This window comes from Aethalodelphis obliquidens, unplaced genomic scaffold (assembly GCF_003676395.1).
Source record: "Aethalodelphis obliquidens isolate GAN/ISIS:26980383/991018 unplaced genomic scaffold, ASM367639v1 scaffold65, whole genome shotgun sequence".
Taxonomy (NCBI): Eukaryota; Metazoa; Chordata; class Mammalia; order Artiodactyla; family Delphinidae; genus Aethalodelphis; species Aethalodelphis obliquidens.
This window is the reverse complement of record NW_020838009.1, coordinates 2,242,877-2,262,875: the sequence shown is the minus strand read 5'-3', so window position 1 is coordinate 2,262,875 and position 19,999 is coordinate 2,242,877. Positions and strand designations below refer to the sequence as shown.

Here is a 19,999-nt window from a genome sequence, read left to right as displayed (position 1 = left end):
GGGAGAAGCCTGGCAAAGCCGGAGGGCAGAACCACCACACTTCCTGTGGAGGTAGCCCGTGGCTTTGGGTGACGGGCCTCATGCCTCTGGACAGAGGAGTCAAGCGCAGGTATCAGAACTGCTGAAATTTACTGAGCCATGCGACTTGCATCTTGCACCTGCGAAGCAATAGTCTCCCAATCAGCAGAAATTTGCCATTTGGGAGCTAATGGTTTTCTGCTAGCTGCGTCTGCCTCTCATGGGAAGCACAAAATGTGGCGAATGGCCCTCCAGGGTGCCCTGTGCACGAAGGTGGCTCGGCTACCCCCAACCCCAAGCTCTGCTTCCTCCTGCTCCCACTAGCTGGGCAACTCAGGTTGAGATCCAAAGCAGCTGACTTCCTCCAAATCGGCAAAACCTCAGGAGCCGTGGTCAGCGATCCAGTGTCGGTTGTGTGCCAAGCTGGGGTTGGGGGCACCGCCGGGAAGAAACCCATGGGAGCCAATTTCCAGGCAGTTTGTGGCTCAACTGTTACCTCTGGGTGAATGAGCTGCAGCAAGATAAATGCTTGGCTCTTTTCTCTGTGTAGTTACTTATTAAAAATAAGATTTTCAAATGGACATTCTTATTTACCGTGGAAGAGAATTTAGTGAAAGTATATTTTTGGTGCTCAGAACAGTTTCATAAAATTGGACATTCAGAACTGCATGGAATCTCAGAAGTAATAGAGTCCAGTGGCTTCATTTTACAGAGGAGGACACCAAGTCCCGTTAGTTTAAGCAATTTTTTGCAGTTTTACACAGAAAGTGTAGTCTGCGGAGAACTGTGCCAACCACAGAGGGCGCTCACCTTCCCCTGTACACGAACTTCATGGGCTCCACGGCCAGTGCTGTGGCCACGATGTCATCAGCGTTGTGTCTGCGCCCACTGACCACCATGAGCCCGTCCATCTTGCCCACCACGAACACGAGGCCCCCAGGGCCGACGAAGCCCAGCAGGCCCGTCCTCACGAAGGGGTACTCGCTGACCGGGGCCCCCGAGCTCGTCACCGGGAACACCTGGGGACAAAGAGCTCTGAGTGCCCAGCAGGGCCCGGCCTCCACCCTCCTCCTTGGAGCCCACTGGTCCTGCTTCCCCCCAGCTGGGTCTCCTCACCTGACCCTGGCTGGAGAAGCCCAGGTCCGCATAGCTGCTGTGAGCGCCAGCCTGCGGGCACCTCCCCTCCCTCCCCAGCTCTCACAGCTCGTCCCACCGGCCCATGCGCAGGGGCCTCTGAAGAGGCCTGCCACAGTCTAACAAACACTAATTCATTCTTTTGCTTATAAAACCACAGCATAAAAATGGTTAAGTGGAGAAGCAAGGTGCATTTTAAATAACATCTGTCAGCTGTAAAGTAATCCCTGTTCATTAAAATGCTATTTTTCCTTATTGGAAATACACTCAAAAGAAAAATACAGAGGAAGCAGGCCCCACCACGAGTTCAAACTCGATCCCTAGTTTCCTCAACCCACCCGACAGATAAGTCGCAAAGAAAAGGAGATAAGTTTTCTTTAGACTGTGTTTGGCTCAGTTTCAGGGGCACTTAGAAACCTGAATCTACATTCAACAAAGCTGCCTGTACAAGGCACCACACCACATGTGTTCACATCTGAAGTTCTACATGTTAATAAATTTATCCCCAAACAACTCATGTTTGCTGACATACAACTTAGTCAGTGTGTTCCTTCTAAGGTCAGGCACACTTGGTGAAATGATACGAATTCTGAGAATGCTGGGTTTACTGGGCAGTGTGTGCATGTGTGTACTAACTGCATGCCACACCCGTGTGCACACGGCACGGACACACACTCGTGTGGTAGAGGTAGATGTGCAGTGTGCATGTCTGGCCGAGGCTGACAGGCCCCAAGGGGGCCACTGCTCCCTCCCCCAGCACGGCCGTGCACACTCTCCAGCCCCCACCTGTCAGCTGCTGCTCTTCCTAAACAGGTGAGAATGGCAATGAGCAAAAAGGCCCCTTTTAAAAAAACTGTACTTGCTCTTTCTCAACTCTGGTTATGAGGTGAAAACAACGCTGCTGAGCCAAATGTATTGAAAACTATAAAAATAACGGCAGAAGAAAGTGCCACCATTTTCATTACTATGAATACGTTTCATTGAGAAATTACCATCTTCTCTTTCACGTCTATTCCACGCACCTGGCAACGGCTGTCTGACGGGGCTCACCTCCCACCTACCTCGAAGGTGTTCTTGGTCATACCCGAGAGGCCGTAGTAGGACGTGCCCGTGGCAACTGCGCACATGCAGAGCTCCCCGACTTCGTCCGTCCTGCACAGCTGGGGAACCCCGTCCGGCTTCACCGAACACATGATGGCTGAACGCAAAACGAAGCACAGTGACGTTAGAGAGGGAGGGAGGGAGGGGGTCAGAGAGAAGAAATGAATGAATATGAAAAAGAACCCAAACGAGCAGAAGCAGCGTCTGCAGCAAAACCACAGGTGAAAGCGAGCAGGTCCTCACAGTCCCTGAGGCAAGTGAGTTTCCACGTTGCAGCAAAACCTCACATTTTATAGTTGTGACATCAGTAAATAATTCCAATTGCTTTAATTTTAGTGTGTAAATGGCATTTAAAGGGAGTAACCGTTTCTGCCATCCACACAGGAGGACGACACTTAGAACACGCCTGAGCGTCACTGCCGCATGCTGAGCGCCATCAGCCAGCCCACACAGCCTCCCAGATGCAGCCTGAGCCCTGAAACCAACGAGCAGGAGACACTTGCTCAACAGCCTCTCAGGCTTTTCCAAACAGAACGCCTCCCCCATCCCACGGGAATCTCAGTCTTTGACCTCAGATTCCCCGTCAAGGTGTGCCCTTCAGGGAAGGCTGGCGGATGCTAATTTTCCCGTTTGCAGAGCGCCAGCGATCAGGGCTGAAGCTGGTGTTTCAGGGAGGTGGTGGGTGCACCGAGTGACAGCTGAGCTGGGCAGAAAGAGTCATAAGGCTGCCCCTCATCCCCAGGTTGGTGTTAGGTGACAGGAAGTGCTGCGTCTAAAAAGAGACCCACTCAAAACACGGGAAGATTTCAGCTCACTCATGGTAAGAAAAGTTCAAATTAAAATGACACCAAAGTATTCTTTACCCCTCAAACTGGTAGAAATCAGAAAGTCTGAAAATACATTGGGCATGAGAGAGTGGAGAAAGAGGGGCGTCCCCCGCTAGCAGCAGGAATATCAATCCTTATGATCCTTCTGAAGGACAGCCTCATCAGAGTCACTTGGGTGTGTGCCCTTCACACTGCACGTTTCTAGAACTCTCCCTGTTAGCTCTTCCTCACACCTCTGCAGGCTGGAGCACAGATGAGTTACTGCATCAACCACACTGCAGGGGCAAAAAGTGGAAAATCGCCCAATGGAAAGGGTTTGGATAAACTATTATGTGTTCAAACACCATAATGCTCCTCAGTCTGGAAGGGAATGTGTGAGCTCTTCACGTGCTGCTAACAAACGAGCTTCAAGATTCAAGATATGAGCAGGCACGAAGGGCTCTATTGTTACATGAAATTTTAAAAAAACAGGAAAAAGAATATGCGTGTGTGTGTGTGTGTGTGTGTGTGTGTGTGTGTACAAGTTGCCTGCATGTCTCCACTGTGGTTGCCTCCAGTGGCTGGAAAGGAGGCTTTTCACTGTACAGTTTTCTCATCTTTTCAGGTTGGAACCACGGGGAATTTCTTTATTTGAAAAAGCAAGAAAGGAATGGAGCCAGGAGGCCTGGCTGAAGCTGCAGCTGAGCTGAGCATGTGCCTGGCTTTGGGGTTAGGTTGTATGTGGATGCGACTGCCCCCTGATGAGGCGAGACAACACCCATGTGCGTGGAGGCTCATCAGGAGAAGGTCCAGACTCTGGAGGAACTGCCCCAGGAAAGGGGGCCCACTCCCCGGGGACGCCATGTGAAGAGTGAGGAGAGGCAGGGCCAGGGAGGGAGCCCTACAAATCAGACCGGGGCTCCCTCCTGCCAGCAGAGCTGTTCCAGCTGCACTCCCTGGGGCCCCCGCGAGGCCTCAGGAGGTGTCCCAGCACAGGGCAGGGGTGGAAAGGCAAGAGGGCTTCATCAAGACAGGTCCTTCTGCCGGGAGCTTGTCTGTATGTAGCGCGGAAATGATTTCTGTGACTTAAACAAGGGCTCTTGTGGTGCAGGCAAGCTTCCATAAGGGTTTGGCCCCCAGTGCACCAGGACGACCAGCAAGAAGCTGACCTTTGCATGGGGAGAAGTTGCCCAGGTGACTCTGGGGGTGCAGAGCGGCCCCGGGTGCCTCCTGGGGTCCCAGGGTGCATGTGACATAGAGGCCTTTCCTCAGCCTCATGAACATTTTGGGTTTTCTTTTATCAGGAGGGGCCGAGTTACCGCACCTCCTGGGCTGAAGCTTGGCGAACATGGGACCGGACTGGAGGTCAGGCCGAGGTGGGCACGCTCACAGCCGGGGACAGGGATGCCAGCCAGGGCAGCACTGGCAGCTGGTCCCTGGCTGGGCTCTGACTCTGCGCCTGCACCCGCGCTCACCTCCAGGCATCACGAGGCCGACGTCCTGCACGGTGAGGACAGACAGCTTTTCCTCCGAGTCCACCCGGATGACCCCATAGGTCAGCCCGTGCATGGAGAGGACGCCGCGGCCTGGGGGCTGGTTGCTGTCATCGGTGGGCCTGTAATGGCAGTTTGCCTCTGGTTAGAAGCACGTCAGCTGTCTGAACACAGATATGCATGTAAATATGCTGCATGCACACCAAGGTTGCACCTTTGGGCCCTGAAGGCCTCTGAAGGCAGGTGTGGCTGCCACACGTCCCTGTGCTCTTCTCAGCACCTGTTTTCTCTGTTCAAGAGACACCAATGTCTGCTCCTTCTACTTCTGGGCTCCTGAGAAGTGTAGAGACGCCGAGGGACTCCCTTGTCCCCCTGCCCTCCCCTTACATGTGTCCACCAGAGAACGACCAACTCCTTTTCGCACCCACTCCTTTCTCTGCAAGGTTGGATTTCCCAGGTTTGAAAACGGCTAAGAAGGGAGAGTCACGTCTCCAAGAAGGACGATGACAGGAGTGAGCAGAAATGCTAGACCGCCTGTGTGGCCTCCAGGCCAGACGTGCACTGTGTGGGCACAGGCTCAGTACTTGTACAAATCGGCAATTATTTGTATGAGAGACCACATATAAAGTGCTTGACGGCTGGGGGAAAGTACAGCTTCACCACATCCATGGTCTGCCTTCGCCACCGTCCATGGGCTCCGAGGCTGCCCCGGCCTCACCTCTGCTCTTGTTCTCCCTGCTTCCATGCAGCATCCAGCCCTGCTCTCCCTCCAAACCCCAGCCCACTCCCTCCAGGGCCCTGGCCTCCTTCTTGCCTCTGGCAGACGGCCTCGTGGCCCTCTCCCCCACTGTCCTCCAGGGTGGTCCCGTCTCCATAGCAGGAACCATCTAACTATCTGTCCACGTCTCCTCCAGGAGGGCAGGAGGGTTTTCTTTTGGTCACTTCAGAGCCCCCACCCCTGGAGTAGTGTACAGCAATAAACGTCTGCTGACTAGATCAGGGAACAAATAAATTAAAACATTTCTAAGATCATGGATTTTATCCCTGCAAGCTAAAGATTCTTCAATGTAAGCAAAGTGAGAGAGTGCAGTCTAGGTAAACATCACATTTGTTTCTCTAATTTCCATATACAAATGCTTAAGGTAGTTTTAGGATCTAAAATATGGACTATAAATAGAAGTTTGGGGCTTCCCTGGTGGCGCAGTGGTTGAGAGTCTGCCTGCTGATGCAGGGGACACGGGTTTGTGCCCCGATCCAGGAAGATCCCACATGCCGCAGAGCGGCTAGGTCCATGAACCATGGCCACTGAGCCTGCGCGTCCGGAGCCTGTGCTCCACAACGGGAGAGGCCACAACAGTGAGAGGCCCGCGAACCGCAAAATAAAATAAAATTAAATTAAAAAAATAGAAGTTTGCTATACGGCTTTAAAGTATCATCAAAGTTTATAATGAAACTAAAACCATAAATGGGAAAACACAGAAGTTAAAATTTGCAAAAAGAGATCTAATTTGAATGAAGTAACTGGTGTATTTAAAAAAGAAGCATATGTTATATGTCAATTATATCTCAATTTAAAAAAGTAAAGAAGTATAAGAGTCTGAAAATCGAACTATTCCATCTGTAACAATCAAAAAGAGTAGTGCTAAAAGGATATAAAATGAAAGTCGCCCAAATAATAAGACCCATGTGAAACCACCTGGAAATGAGCCCCAAACACTGGAATTGATATTGATCTCCTGGCTTTTTTCTTTTCCAAAGATCCCAACAAATCAACCCTTTGAAATGAAAGACAGGAGTCCTGCAGGAACCCTCTGCGGCCAGGGCTCCCTCACCCTCGTCCTCGGTCAAGACCCCACATAAGAGTCAGAAATCTAAGCCTAAGTGACTGCTGTAGGCTGAACTGTGTCCCCACAAAAGACACGTCCCCGTCTTAACTCTCTGAACCTTGAATGTGACCTTACTGGGAAACAGCATCTTTGCAGAAGTAGTTAGTTAGGAAGAGATTATGGGTCTGCAAGCCAAGGGTTGCTGGTACCACCAGAAGCCAGAGGGAGGCCCGGAACAGATTCCCCATCAGAGCCCCCAGAAGGAACCAACCCTCCTGACACCCTAATTTCAGACTTCCAAACTCCACAACTGTGAGAATAAATTTCTATTGTTTACAGCCACCCAGTTTGAGGTACTTTGTTATAACAGCCCTAGCAAATGAATTCTCCAGCTAAGTAATATAATTTAAAAGTGCACCTGTTTTAGGACTTCCCTGGTGGTGCAGTGGTTAAGAATCCACCTGCCAATGCAGGGGACATGGGTTCGAGCCCTGGTCTGGGAAGATCCCACATGCCACGAGGCAACTAAGCCTGTGAGCCACAATGACTGAGCCTGTGCTCTAGAGTCCATGAGCCACAACTACCGAAGCCCGTGCACCTAGAGCCCATGCTCTGCAACAAGAGAAGCCACCACAATTAGAAGCCCACACACCACAATGAAGAGTAGCCCGTGCTCGCCACAACTAGAGAAAGCCCGTGCGCAGCAACGAAGATCCAACACAGCCAAAATAATAAATAAATTTAAAAGTGCACCTGCTACATCTCAAATAAACAACCTAACCTTACACCTAAAACAATTAGAGAAAGAAGAACAAAAAAACCCCCAAAGTTAGCAGAAGGAAAGAAATCATAAAGATCAGATCAGAAATAAATGAAAAAGAAATGAAGGAAACGATAGAAAAGATCAATAAAACTAAAAGCTGGTTGTTTGAGAAGATAAACAAAATTGATAAACCATTAGTCAGACTCATCAAGAAAAAAAGGGAGAAGACTCAAATCAATAGAATTAGAAATGAAAAAGGGGAAGTAACAACTGACACTGCAGAAATGCAAAGGATCATGAGAGATTACTATAAGCAACTATATGCCTATAAAATGGACAACCTGGAAGAAATGGACAAATTCTTAGAAAAGCACAACCTTACGAGACTGAACCAGGAAGAAATAGAAAATATAAACAGACCAATCACAAGCACTGAAATAGAGACTATGATTAAAAATCTTCCAACAGGGCTTCCCTGGTGGCGCAGTGGTTGAGAGTCCGCCTGTCGATGCAAGGGGACATGGGTTCGTGCCCTGTTCCGGGAAGATCCCACATGCCGCAGAGCGGCTGGGCCCGTGAGCCATGGCCGCTGAGCCTGCGCGTCCGGAGCCTGTGCTCCGCAACGGGAGAGGCCACAACAGTGAGAGGCCCGCGTACCGCAAAAAAAAAAAAAAAAAAAAAAATCTTCCAACAAACAAAAGCCCAGGACCAGACGGCTTCACAGGCGAATTCTATCAAACATTTAGAGAAGAGCTAATACCTATCTTTCTCAAACTCTTCCAAAATATAGCAGAGGGAGGAACACTCCCAAACTCATTTTACGAGGCCTCACCCTGATACCAAAACCAAAGATGTCACAAAAAAAGAAAACTACAGGCCAGTATCACTGAACATAGATGCAAAAATCTGCAACAATATACTAGCAAACAGAATCCAACAGCACATTAAAAGGATCATACACCATGATCAAGTGGGGTTTATCCCAGGAATGCAAGGATTCTTCAATATAAGCAAATCAATCAATGTCATAAACCATATTAACAAACTGAAGGAGGAAAACCATATGATCATCTCAATAGATGAAGAAGAAGTTTTCAACAAAATTCAACACCCGTTTATGATAAAAACCTTCCAGAAAGTAGGCATAGAGGGAACTTACCTCAACATAATAAAGGCCATATATGACAAACCCACAGCCAACATCGTTCTCAATGGTGAAAAACTGAAACCATTTCCTCTGAGATCAGGAACAAAACAAGGTTGTCTACTCTCACCACTATTACTTAATTTTGGAAGTTTTAGCCACAGCAATCAGAGAAGAAAAAGAAATAAAAGGAAGCCAAATTGGAAAAGAAGAAGTAAAGCTGTCACTGTTTGCAGATGACATGATACTATACATAGAGAATCCTAAAGATGCTACCAGAAAACTACTAGAGCTAATAAATGAATTTGGTAAAGTAGCAGGATACAAAATTAACGCACAGAAATCTCTTGCATTCTTATACACTAATGATGAAAAATCTGAAAGAGAAATTAAGGAAACACTCCCATTTACCACTGCAACAAAGAGAATAAAATACCTAGGAATAAACCTACCTAAGGAGACAAAAGACCTGTATGCAGAAAACTACAAGACACTGATGAAAGAAATTAAAGATGACACAAACAGATGGACAGAGACACCGTGTTCTTGAATTGGAAGAATCAACACTGTGAAAATGACTATACTACCCAAAGCAATCTACAGATTTAATGCAATCCCTATCAAACTACCAATGGCATTTTTCACAGAACTAGAACAAAAAATTTCAAAATTTGTATGGAAACACAAAAGACCCTGAATAGCCAAAGCAATCTTGAGAAAGAAAAACGGAGCTGGAGGAATCAGGCTCCCTGACTTCAGACTATACCACAAAGCTACAGTAATCAAAACAGTATGATACTGGCACAAAAACAGAAATATAGATTAATGGAACAGAATAGAAAGCCCAGAGATAAACCCATGCACCTATGGTCACCTTATCTTTGATAAAGGAGGCAAGAATATACAATGGAGAAAAGACAGCCTCTTCAATAAGTGGTGCCGGGAAAACTGGACAGCTACATGTAAAAGAATGAAATTAGAACACTCCCTAACGCCATACACAAAAGTAAACTCAATATGGATTAAAGACCTAAATGTAAGGCCAGACACTATAAAACTCTTCGAAGAAAACACAGGCAGAACACTCTATGACATAAATCACAGCAAGATCCTTTTTGACCCACCTCCTAGAGAAATGGAATAAAACCAAAAATAAACAAATGGGACCTAATGAAACTTAAAAGTTTTTGCACAGCAAAGGAAACATAAACAAGATGAAAAGACAACCCTCAGAATGGGAGAAAATATTTGCAAATGAAGCAACTGACAAAGGATTCATCTCCAAAATTTACAAGCAGCTCATGCAGCTCAATATCAAAGAAAGCAAAAACCCAATCCAAAAATGGGCAGAAGACCTAAATACACAGTTCTCCAAAGAAGATATACAGATTGCCAACAAACACATGAAAGAATGCTCAACTTCATTAATCATTAGAGAAATGCAAATCAAAACTACAATGAGATATCATCTTATACCAGTCAGAATGGCCATCATCAAAAAATCTACAAACAATAAATGCTGGAAAGGGTGTGGAGAAAAGAGAAACCTCATACACTGCTGGTGGGAATGTAAACTGATACAGCCACTATGGAGAACAGTATGGAGGTTCCTTAAATAACTAGAAGTAAAACTACCATACGACCCAGCAATCCCACTACTGGGCATATACCCTGAGAAAACCATAATTCAAAAAGAGTCATGTACCACAATGTTCACTGCAGCTCTATTTACAATAGCCAGGACATGGAAGCAACCTAAGGGTCCATCCACAGCTGAATGGATAAAGAAGATGTGGCACATATATACGATGGAATATTACTCAGCCATAAAAAGAAACAAAACTGAGTTATTTGTAGTGAGGTGGGTGGACCTAGAGTCTGTCATATAGAGTGAAGCAAGTCAGAAAGAGAAAAACAAATACTGTATGCTAACACATATACATGGAATCTAAAAAAAAAAAAAATGTTCTGAAGAACCTAGGAGAAGGACAGGAATAAAGGTGCAGACGTAGAGAATGGACTTGAGGACATGGGGAGGGGGAAGGGTAAGCTGGGACGAAGTGAGAGAGCGGCGTGGACATATATACACTACCAAATGTAAAATATCTTTTGGGAAGCAACAGCATAGCACAGGGAGATCAGCTCGGTGCTTTGTGACCACCTAGAGGGGTGGGATAGGGAGGGTGGTTGGGAGACGCAAGAGGGAGGAGGTATGGGGATATATGTATATGTATAGCTGATTCAGTTTGCTATACAGCAGAAACTATCACACCATTGTAAAGCAATTATACTCTAATAAAGATGTTAAAAAAAAAAGTGTGCCTGTTTTCATTTTAAAAAGCCACATGAAAGCAAAATGCTGGATCAACCCAGACATATCCCAAGTATGGGAAGACTGAAGAACTGATTTGTGGTGACCAGCAAGTACCGCACACGAGAAGCTGGAGGGAGAAGTTCCTTTACGACCCAAGAGTGTACCGTTTGTCTTAGTTACGAGATCCACTTTCCTACGTTTAATAACAGTAAGAATCAATATTTAAATACCTTAAAATCATGAACTCCATTTGCTACCAGAAATTTTCAATTGCGTCTGTAAAATGGTAGTTATGGAAGACTGAGTTTACTCACCTAAAATGTAAACCGATGGCACTAATCTGGCACTACTGTAACCTACGCTGTGTAGGTTACAGTATTTATTAGAGTCCCCTGCTAGTCAGAGACACTCAGACACCTAGGTTCTCCCTTGGCAGAGTTGCAAAACACATGCAAGAAGGCAGAACAGAAGCACCTGAATTCCTAGGCACAGTACTCGGCCTCGCTGCCCCGCTTACTCAGACAACTGCATTCCCGGTTCTGTCCCCCAACCTCTCTTCAGGACCTGCTTGCCGACAGCCCCTCCCTCCTGATGGGGGAGCTGTGCTCAGTTGGTGTTTCATGTGCCGGAACAGTCCTGAGCCCTTTACACACCGACTTACTCACTATCACGAACATGCACAGGCACTACTATTCTCCCATTTCACAGATTAGAAAACCAAGGCACAGAAATGCTAACTTAGTTGCCTGTGTGAGTGGTGGGGCTTGGGGGGATTCAGACCCACAGCAGAGCCCCTGCCCAACCATCCTGTCTCCTTTCCCAACACTTACCCTGCCTCTGGCCTAGGAGACCAAGCACTTTTTAGTTCACTGGAAGTTTTCTTTTCGTGAACTTTTAAAACAGTGATATGAGTAACATGTGAGCACACCCTTCGGATGGACAAAGCAAGCACTGCACAAGAACATACAGCAAAAGGCGAAAGACCCTGCTTATCCTCCGGCCCCTTCAGACCCACTCCCTCCCCTAGGCAGCCACTACCCACACTAAATATGACGTTCCTGCCTCTTTAATACCCATTTACCTATAAAATACGTGCATACACAAATGTATTTACATCCGCAGAGAAGCAGAACCGCAACATGCACATTCTTCTGCAACTTGCTTTTGTCACCGAATACCTTGCAGATCTTCCCACAGGAGTGTGTGCACGTGAACATATATAGTATGTGTACTGGACACATCAATGAATTGACTTGTTTTAATTATTAGATGGTGTTCAGTAATATGAATATATGTTTATTTTATTTCATTTAATCTGTATGCATTTAGAAATATTTCTGTAAGATACACATCTAGAAAGGGGATGGAGGAATTAAAGAGCATATACATTTAAAATTTTAATAAAGCCTAAGTACCTTCCCAAAAGACTAGGTCATTTTGCAATCCCACTAAGAGTGGATGAGTATCATTACTTTTTCACTCACTAGACATGTCTATTGCACCGTGGACGTTTACGAGTGTTACGAGTGTTAACTAATCTCTTTACAGCGACCCTGTGGGACAGACACAACTGTCCCCCACTCACAGGCAGGAAGGGCATCGCCAAGGCAACAGCGGTGGGGCTGGCCAGGCAGCATGCTCAGAATGGCTTCAGAACACCCGTGCCTTCCACCTTGGTGCTAAGCTGCCCTCAGCCTTACCCGTTTCCACACACTCGTGCCGACACTGATCACCAACCTTATAACTGTTCCCAATATGGTGAGTAAAATGCATTCCTCATTGTTGTTTCAATTTGTATTTCCAGGATTATTAACCAAGTCAGATGATCTTTTTCTCCATTAACACCTTCCTAGGAAATAAAAAGTCCGAGGAGATAAACTAGGTGAGGGAGGAAAAACCAATCCCAACAAGCAAAATTCCTAGGAATTTCAGAACATCCACTTTCATGATCAAAAACAGTAGATTAAATAATGGCAAAGAGAGCCACAGACCCATGTGTCAACTTTCAGGTTCAATTCCAAGGTGAACGGTGTGCTTGTGTCTCACAGAGAACACCAATTACAGGAGGAATCGTCCCGGCAATCTCAGGACTACGCAGAACTGGTCTTCACACTCTGAGAAAGCACACAGCTAGGAACGGCCGACACTGCCGTGGCGGCGAAAGGGGAAAAGACCAGGCTGCAGCCAAGGAAGAGGGGAGTCAGCTCAGTGCTCGGCCCCACCAAGAACGAGCTGCCAGGGATGGCCTTCAATCGGGCAGTTTATACCCACTGTTCACTTGTCATGCCATTTCCAGCCTCTGTAACACACTCAATGCGACTTGAGTTGATCATGCTTCTGCCAATGCCTGAAGAAAGAGCTCCTATACACGCAATGAACACATCAGCAGTTTGCAAACAGCTGGCCAGACTCAAATGTGCATCGATGCCAAGTCAGCAACAAGGGTTACGAGTATTTCCGCTGCCAGGATTCAACAGGGTAACTACACCTCTTTAGTGCCACCGCCATCCTCCAGGCCCTCGGACAGGCAGGACAACAAAGATACAAGGTTGAAACACAGTACTCCCCAAGTTATAAGTTATTTTAATGTAATGTTCTCCCTTTTCTCTGATGAAAGCATTAAAAAAAAATCAACCCATTTTAAGAGCTATATAACACAGAAAGGAACGTTTTCCCTATATCACATCCTCACCTACCCAGTAAGTATGCAGTTATCAGATTTTCTTCCTGCTAAATATATTATTTAGAGAGGCTTAATTTTCTCCCAGCCAGAAAAGGGATCACACCATACAAATTGTTTACAAGCTGTGTTTTCCATTTGTCCTGGCTACTTTTCCACGTCAGAGGGCAATCAGTCAGAACCAGCAAGCCTGCAAGTCCGGGAGGCTGCTTCCCAGAGTCCACTCTCTGTGCATCTCAGTCTCCACCAAAGCAAACTTCTGTGCGCAATTTAGTCCAACACCAAACACAGCAGAACAGACTCAAACACACGTGGTCAGGACAAGATAACACTGTTACTCTGCTCTTTACTGCTACTTCATTAAGTCATTTTAATTTAGATGGTTATCATCTCCAAACTATTTTGTGTTAGAGAAGTTTTAAATTTTTATCTAAATTTTTAGATAAAATGACAAACAACATATTTTTATCTTCTTGTGTTTTAAAAATAAGATTATGGATCTCTAACTCTGACTTTTTTGGGCAGTCAAAAACATTCTTGAAAACCCCACTTCAATTCACAGGCTGTGTTAACTGTTTTGTCACTCTGGATCACTGGTTGGTTTGCCCCTGTCAGAAACCGTCAAATTTCAGTGTCAGATGGGTGCTATATGCTGAGTACAGTGCCATGTTTGGTGTCTTTGCCCGTGGTTTTTGCCCAGCTTTCTAACTTCTGGGTTAGCTGTTTTCGAAGTGGAAGATATTTATGGTGGCAAGGGGGTATCTTCACCATTCTTTGGAATTACTGTTTTAATTACTGTGTTATATAATTATTACCTTTTTATCACCAAAGTATCAAGGTACTGAAATAATACCTTGCAGCTGAAAGGGCTACATAAAGTTTTTTTTAGTTCAATCAGTATTATCACAATGTAGATTTAAAAAAATGGACTCTATCATCTATATTCTAGAGACAGAGACATAATCAGACAGTGACCAAGGAGAAACCCCCCAGTTTTGTAATTCTACTGATGAGTTTAGGCATCACGAATCCATATTTCTCTAATAGTTTTTATTCTACAACTAATCTTCAGAGAAAAAGAAAATACAAAACATTTACCTGGAGGATGACAATTTTAAAAAGATGGAAGCAGATTAAATACTTGGGTAAAAATAAGCCTCCCACAGGAAGCCAGAACAGACTTCAGAGAGCAGCGTGGCTTCTTGTCATCACCCGGTGGACACGTGTGCAGGTGGACACTTTAGATACATGTGAACAAGGGCACACAGGAAGACAAACACACGTAAATTCAGGCACACAAGAAGACATATGCATGAAGACAGATACATGTGCACTCAGACATGCGTGGCAACGGACACTCACCAAGACGGACACATGTGAAGACAGGCACGTCTCCTGTCCTTGTTCCATCAAGTTCTCTGACTCAAACATCCTGCATAAACCCCACTCATTTCCTGGGCTGACCTTTGTTTCCTCCTGGGGAGCATCCCTCCTGAGGGGAATGCTGATGGGGCAAGTCTTGGAGTCAGACACAGCCTGGGCAGCACACCTGGGGGCCCAGACCTCGGCCGGGCTCCTGTTGTCAGCTCTCTAGGGCGCCTGCACATCCTGCCCATTTTCAAGCAGGAGGCCTAAGATGACCATGATCTCTGTGCACCCCAGAGCCTTCCACATTCCCTTTCATGTAGGTGAGAGGTGTTCTGTTGTCTTCAAGAAGAGTGACATCAAGATACTCAATGGCCATGGCCACGGGCACCAACCCACCAGGACCGGCGTCCACTCTGGCAGGACCAGCTCAGACCAGCTCGAGAAGGCTGGCCCTGCACATGGCACTGCGGGCTTCCACCCAAACCCACCGACTGCCTATGCAGCTCTCTTGTAACAACTCAGCTTGCAGATTTACAAACATTATAACAGAAGAGAATCACAGAGTGATACGTGTGATACGTGTTCAGAAGGGCCAAGGCCCTGTAAATCTGAGCAGTGGAGATGCATCTGCAATTGTTCTTCAATGAGGACCATAGGCAACAACTGAGTGTCATTTTCTACTTAAGTGGATAAAAGCCAAGCAGGCAATCATCTGCTCCCAGCTCCTTACCGCAAGTTCAATCTCTTCTTCAACGCAGGGCAGAACAAGCTGTCCTGGGAAGGTTATTCAAGCACAGGACACAAACGCTCAGACGATAGTGCAAAGGAAGCATCAGCCCCCAATCCCATTTGAGTGAAGGGATGAGCCACAAAATAGGGTGACGTGGCCGCCAACCACCCATTTTTTGTTTTCTTTCCTTTTTCCTTTAAAGATCATCCTTTGAGTAGCAGACAAAGTGAGGACTGCAATGATTCCCATGATGACTTTATAACATTTAAGAAAGCATCCATTTTGTCCTCACATCAAAATCCACAGGAGCAATGACTAGGCCTCCTGGACCCCCAGTCAAAATGGCTTGAATAGAATGGATCAAAGCTATTTTTACTTAATAACCTGGCCTCTGACTTCTTATGTGTGGAAAGTTCACTTCAAGTTTTAGGAAGAAAATAAGCACAAAGTATTACAAAATAGGTGTAAACACACAGGCTCATTTTCCAAAAGCAAGACTTTCTCCAACCTTTCTGTGGACACAGTCGTGTATATGAACACCAGGAATGGGGAATTTGTCCTCTATTCACAGGTCACAGAGAACAGCCCGCAGAGGAGGACATTCACAAAAATGTAAGTGTGAGTGTTTTCATCAAGTTTGCTTGAAAATGATGTAAGCACGTAAGAAACAAGGACAATGAAAGAAACAGGTTCTAAACAGGAGTCTAGCATGTGTTTCTCTCCTAAAGATATTCACCCCTGAAACAGAGCCCCTGTCACTGGCTTCACCTCCACGCAGAGCCTGAGAGCGACAGCCGGGTGCAGAGGCCATGCTCTGCACAACCAGCACTCAGTAGCTCCAACATGCAGCACGTGCATAATAACGAGATAAAAAGATGACAACCATCTCGGTGAGACTGAGAAATGATCAAGGCGAGGGAACGGAACATGAAATAAGAAGCGACCAGGGGGCTATTTAAATTTTGATCACACCATTATTCCTATTTCTACTTAGAAGACTAAAATTGTACCTTTTTTTCATCTTTTCACCCCTGTCCCTCGGTTTACTCAGGAACCCGAGAGACGCCAATCACAAAACTGGTGGTCTGAGAAGACACCCCAGCCAACCAGGGCGGGCGGCTCTGGGGAGGGGCTGTGGAAGCCAGATGACTGGAGCCTGAGAGCTGTGCACGCGGGCCGGGGGCGATTTTACCGTATGTGCTCAGTGCAGAAAGTGAGGTGGCAGGACCCATGTCTTCCTATGTGTTTTTATGTCTGTGTTCTACTCAGCTCCTGACTCTCCACGGCTGTGCATGCAGCACATAGAGCCCACACATGGCTCCGGGGAGCCCGGGCAGAAGCAAGTTTCCTGCACAAACTCTGGAGTCCAGAGCTTGCTCCTGTGGAACGGATGAAGCCCCCTCTCTCCCTGCCATTATAACATCACCCTGACAGCCTCAGACTGCTGCCCCAGACCCCACCTGCGTCCACGCCTTCTCCCCATCTCTCTCCCTCCTCCTCTCCCCTCCACTTCCTCCCTTTCTCCCACTCCTTTTCCCCCCTCCCCCCCTTCCTCCCGTCTCAGCCTTTCTCATGACCAGCCTCATGGGGGCCGTGGAGGGTAAGGACACAGCTTTCTGCTGGTGCTGTTTTCTCAGGAGACCAGATTATGATACCAGAACTCTAGGCTGTTAGCTGCACCTAGATCATCAAGTAAAATGAAAGCAAACAAAACCCCACATGACTACTCTCAGGTAAAACTGCAAGGGAGCATCTTCCTGCTTAGGTGGGCGTGCACATCCTGTACACAGACACGCGGGAAAAGGCTCAACTCTTCACAGCACTTGCTGCTGGTACATTACGAAGGGTCATCTTAAGTGTCTGGCAAGGGACTTTTACTTCTCACTTTACATATTTTTAATTTTTCTTTCATTCATCTATTAACAAAATATATACTAAGCACCAACTATTAACCAGACAGAGACAGAGAATAAACAATAATACACCAGTAAATCACACAGCGCATGAGAAAGTGGCAAATGCTGAGAGGGCATCACAATGAGTCACACAAGCGTGGGAGGGGCGAGTTCACTCTGTGGGGGGTGGTCAGGGCAGGCCTCCCCGAAGTGAGCAAAGACAGAGCTCTGGCCGTGCTACCCTGGGGGCACACCAGGTAGAGTGGGCAGCAGAGACCAGGAGGTCTGGTTGCGGGGAGGGAGGATGGGGCAGTGGGAGAAGGGGCCAAGAGGGGGTGTGGCCAGACTGCATGGCCTTGTGGGTCCTGCAGGCTCTGGTCAGGAAGGAGAGCAGGCAGAAGGCTGGGAACCCCGGTGAGGAGGCAGGAGAAACAGCTGGGCTTGGATGTTCCCTGGTGAATCGGATGGGATGTGAGAAAAAGAAGGCTGGAGGCTGGCGGGAGGTGTGGGGTATGTTTACACATGGCTTCACTGAATAGTAAGTAAGAGAGGATGATCACAGGGGTGGAGGCTTAAACTAAAAATCGTGACCACTCTGTCCCCCACTCTCCTTCCCACGTGAAAGGAGAACTGAGTCCACAAATAGTGGCCAAGATCTAAGAGATGAAGACCAGCCCTCGGTCTTTGCATGCCCCTGGGTCTAACCTGAACTTCTCATGGACAGTGAACAGATGTGACGCCTTGGGGGGGGCGGGTGGTGGGAGCAGCAAGAGGGACAGTGGTTACACACAGCCTGGAGCAGACATGGGTGTGGGCACCAGGGCCTGGTGTGTCAGACACAGGTAGGAGGCACGGATATCCACGGCCTCGTTTACATGCAAAGAAACTGAGTGTCTCAGAGGCTAACTGGTCCATTACAAAGTAAGTCTACAATCTGCCTTTTCTATCAGATAAGGTGGTTGTGAAAATCCAGATGAGAAGACTGAAAAGCACTCTTTCAAATGTACACAGTTCTGGACAAACTCAAGGTAAACAACACCACGGCGAACACTTGGCAAGCACTTGCCGGTCTTGAAATGCACCCTGAACTCTGCTCCTAGGACCTCTCTCCTATTGGATATGGTGAGCATGAAGTTTGTCATTTCAAGTCACATCAAAAACCAAAATGGGTTGGTGGGTAGCACAATGGAGTATTAGCCACCATGAGAATCTCTGCATGTGGGAATTCGCCGGCTGCTTAGGGCCAGTCATCAGTGATGCTCTGTTCATTTTACTGCAACGAAGTGAAGTACCACTTCCTGAGGCACTCCAGGCAGATGTGTGCCGCCTGCAGGCGCCGGGTCTCCAGAACCACAGGGACACGACATCACCTGGCCAAAGCCACAAACGAACAAGACAAAACCTCAGAAAAAGAACTACATGAAGCAGAGATAAGCAATTTACCAGACAGGGCTCAAACTAGTGGTCATGAAGATGCGCACTGAACTCAGGAGAAGAATGGAGGAACTCAGTGGGAATTTTGATAAGGACACATAAAATATAAAAAGAACCAAACAGAACTGAAAAATAACAGAAATCAAAACAACACTAGAGGGACCCAAAAGCAGATCAGAGGATGCGGAATGGATCAGTCATCTGGAAAACTGGGTAGTAGAAATCATCCGATAGGAACAGCAAAAGAAAAAAGAAAGAAAAAACATGAAGATGGTTTAAGGGGCCTCTGGGACAACATCAAGTGCGTGAACATTCACACTATGGGGTCCCAGAAGGAGAAGAGACAGAAAACCTATAGCTGAAGAAATAATGGATGAGAACGTCCCTAATCTAGGAAAGGAAACAGACATCCTAGTCCAGGAAGCACAGAGGGTGTCAAGATGAATTCAAAGAGACCCACACCAAGACACATTATAATTAAAATGGTAAAGGTTAAAGATAAGGAGAGAATCTTAAAATCAGAAAGAGAAAAGCAACTATTTACATGCAGAGAGCCGATAGAGACTATCAGCTGACTTGTCAGCAGAAACTCTGCAGCCCAGGGGTCTGGCAAGATATATTCGGAGTGCTAAAAGGAAACACTCAGAACCAAGAAGACTGTACCCACAAAGCTCTTATTCAGACTTGGAGAGAGAAGAATTTTACAGACAAGCAAAGTTACAGGAGTTCATCACCACTAAACTATTCTTACAAGAAATGGTTTATGGTTTCTAGGCCATAACTAGAAACAAAAAATTATGAAAGGAAAAATCTCATTGGTAAAGGCAAACATATAGTAAAGGTAATGGATCAACCACCTGTGAAGCTAGTAGGAAGATTCAAAGACAAAAGTAGTAAAACCATCTATATCCACAATAAATAGTTAAGCCACAGAAAATTAAAAAAATGCAAAATATGACATCAAAAACAAAATGGGGGGAAGTAAAAATGGAGTGGTTTTAAAATGTGCTCAAACTTAAGTGACCATCAACTTAAAACAGACGCATATATACACAGGTTGAAATATATGAACCTCATGGCAACCACAAACCAAAAACCTGTCACAGACAGGAGAATAAGGAGAAAGGAATAAAACACACCACACTGAAACAATTCTTTTTCTTTTGCTAATACCTTCTTACCCTACCCACCTCCTGCCTACAAAAACCTTCCATTTTGTACAACCCCTAGGAGCGTCTTTCTACTTGCTAGATGGGATGCAGCCCAATTCATGAATTGCTTAATAAAGCCAAA

General features: G+C 46.4%; 1 protein-coding gene across 5 annotated transcripts in view; it reads right to left on the bottom strand.

The window, feature by feature from the left end:
- Nucleotides 1-19,999, bottom strand: part of DIP2C (DIP2 acetate--CoA ligase C (putative)) — a 360,655-nt gene that overhangs the window by 71,787 nt on the left and 268,869 nt on the right. For all 5 annotated transcript variants that reach the window (XM_027089300.1, XM_027089301.1, XM_027089302.1 and 2 more), the window contains 3 exons: nucleotides 4,535-4,674; nucleotides 2,214-2,350; nucleotides 829-1,037 (listed from right to left, as the gene is read on the bottom strand). In XM_027089300.1, the coding sequence (XP_026945101.1) occupies nucleotides 829-1,037; nucleotides 2,214-2,350; nucleotides 4,535-4,674 (486 nt within the window). The remainder of the gene's footprint in view (nucleotides 1-828; nucleotides 1,038-2,213; nucleotides 2,351-4,534; nucleotides 4,675-19,999) is intronic.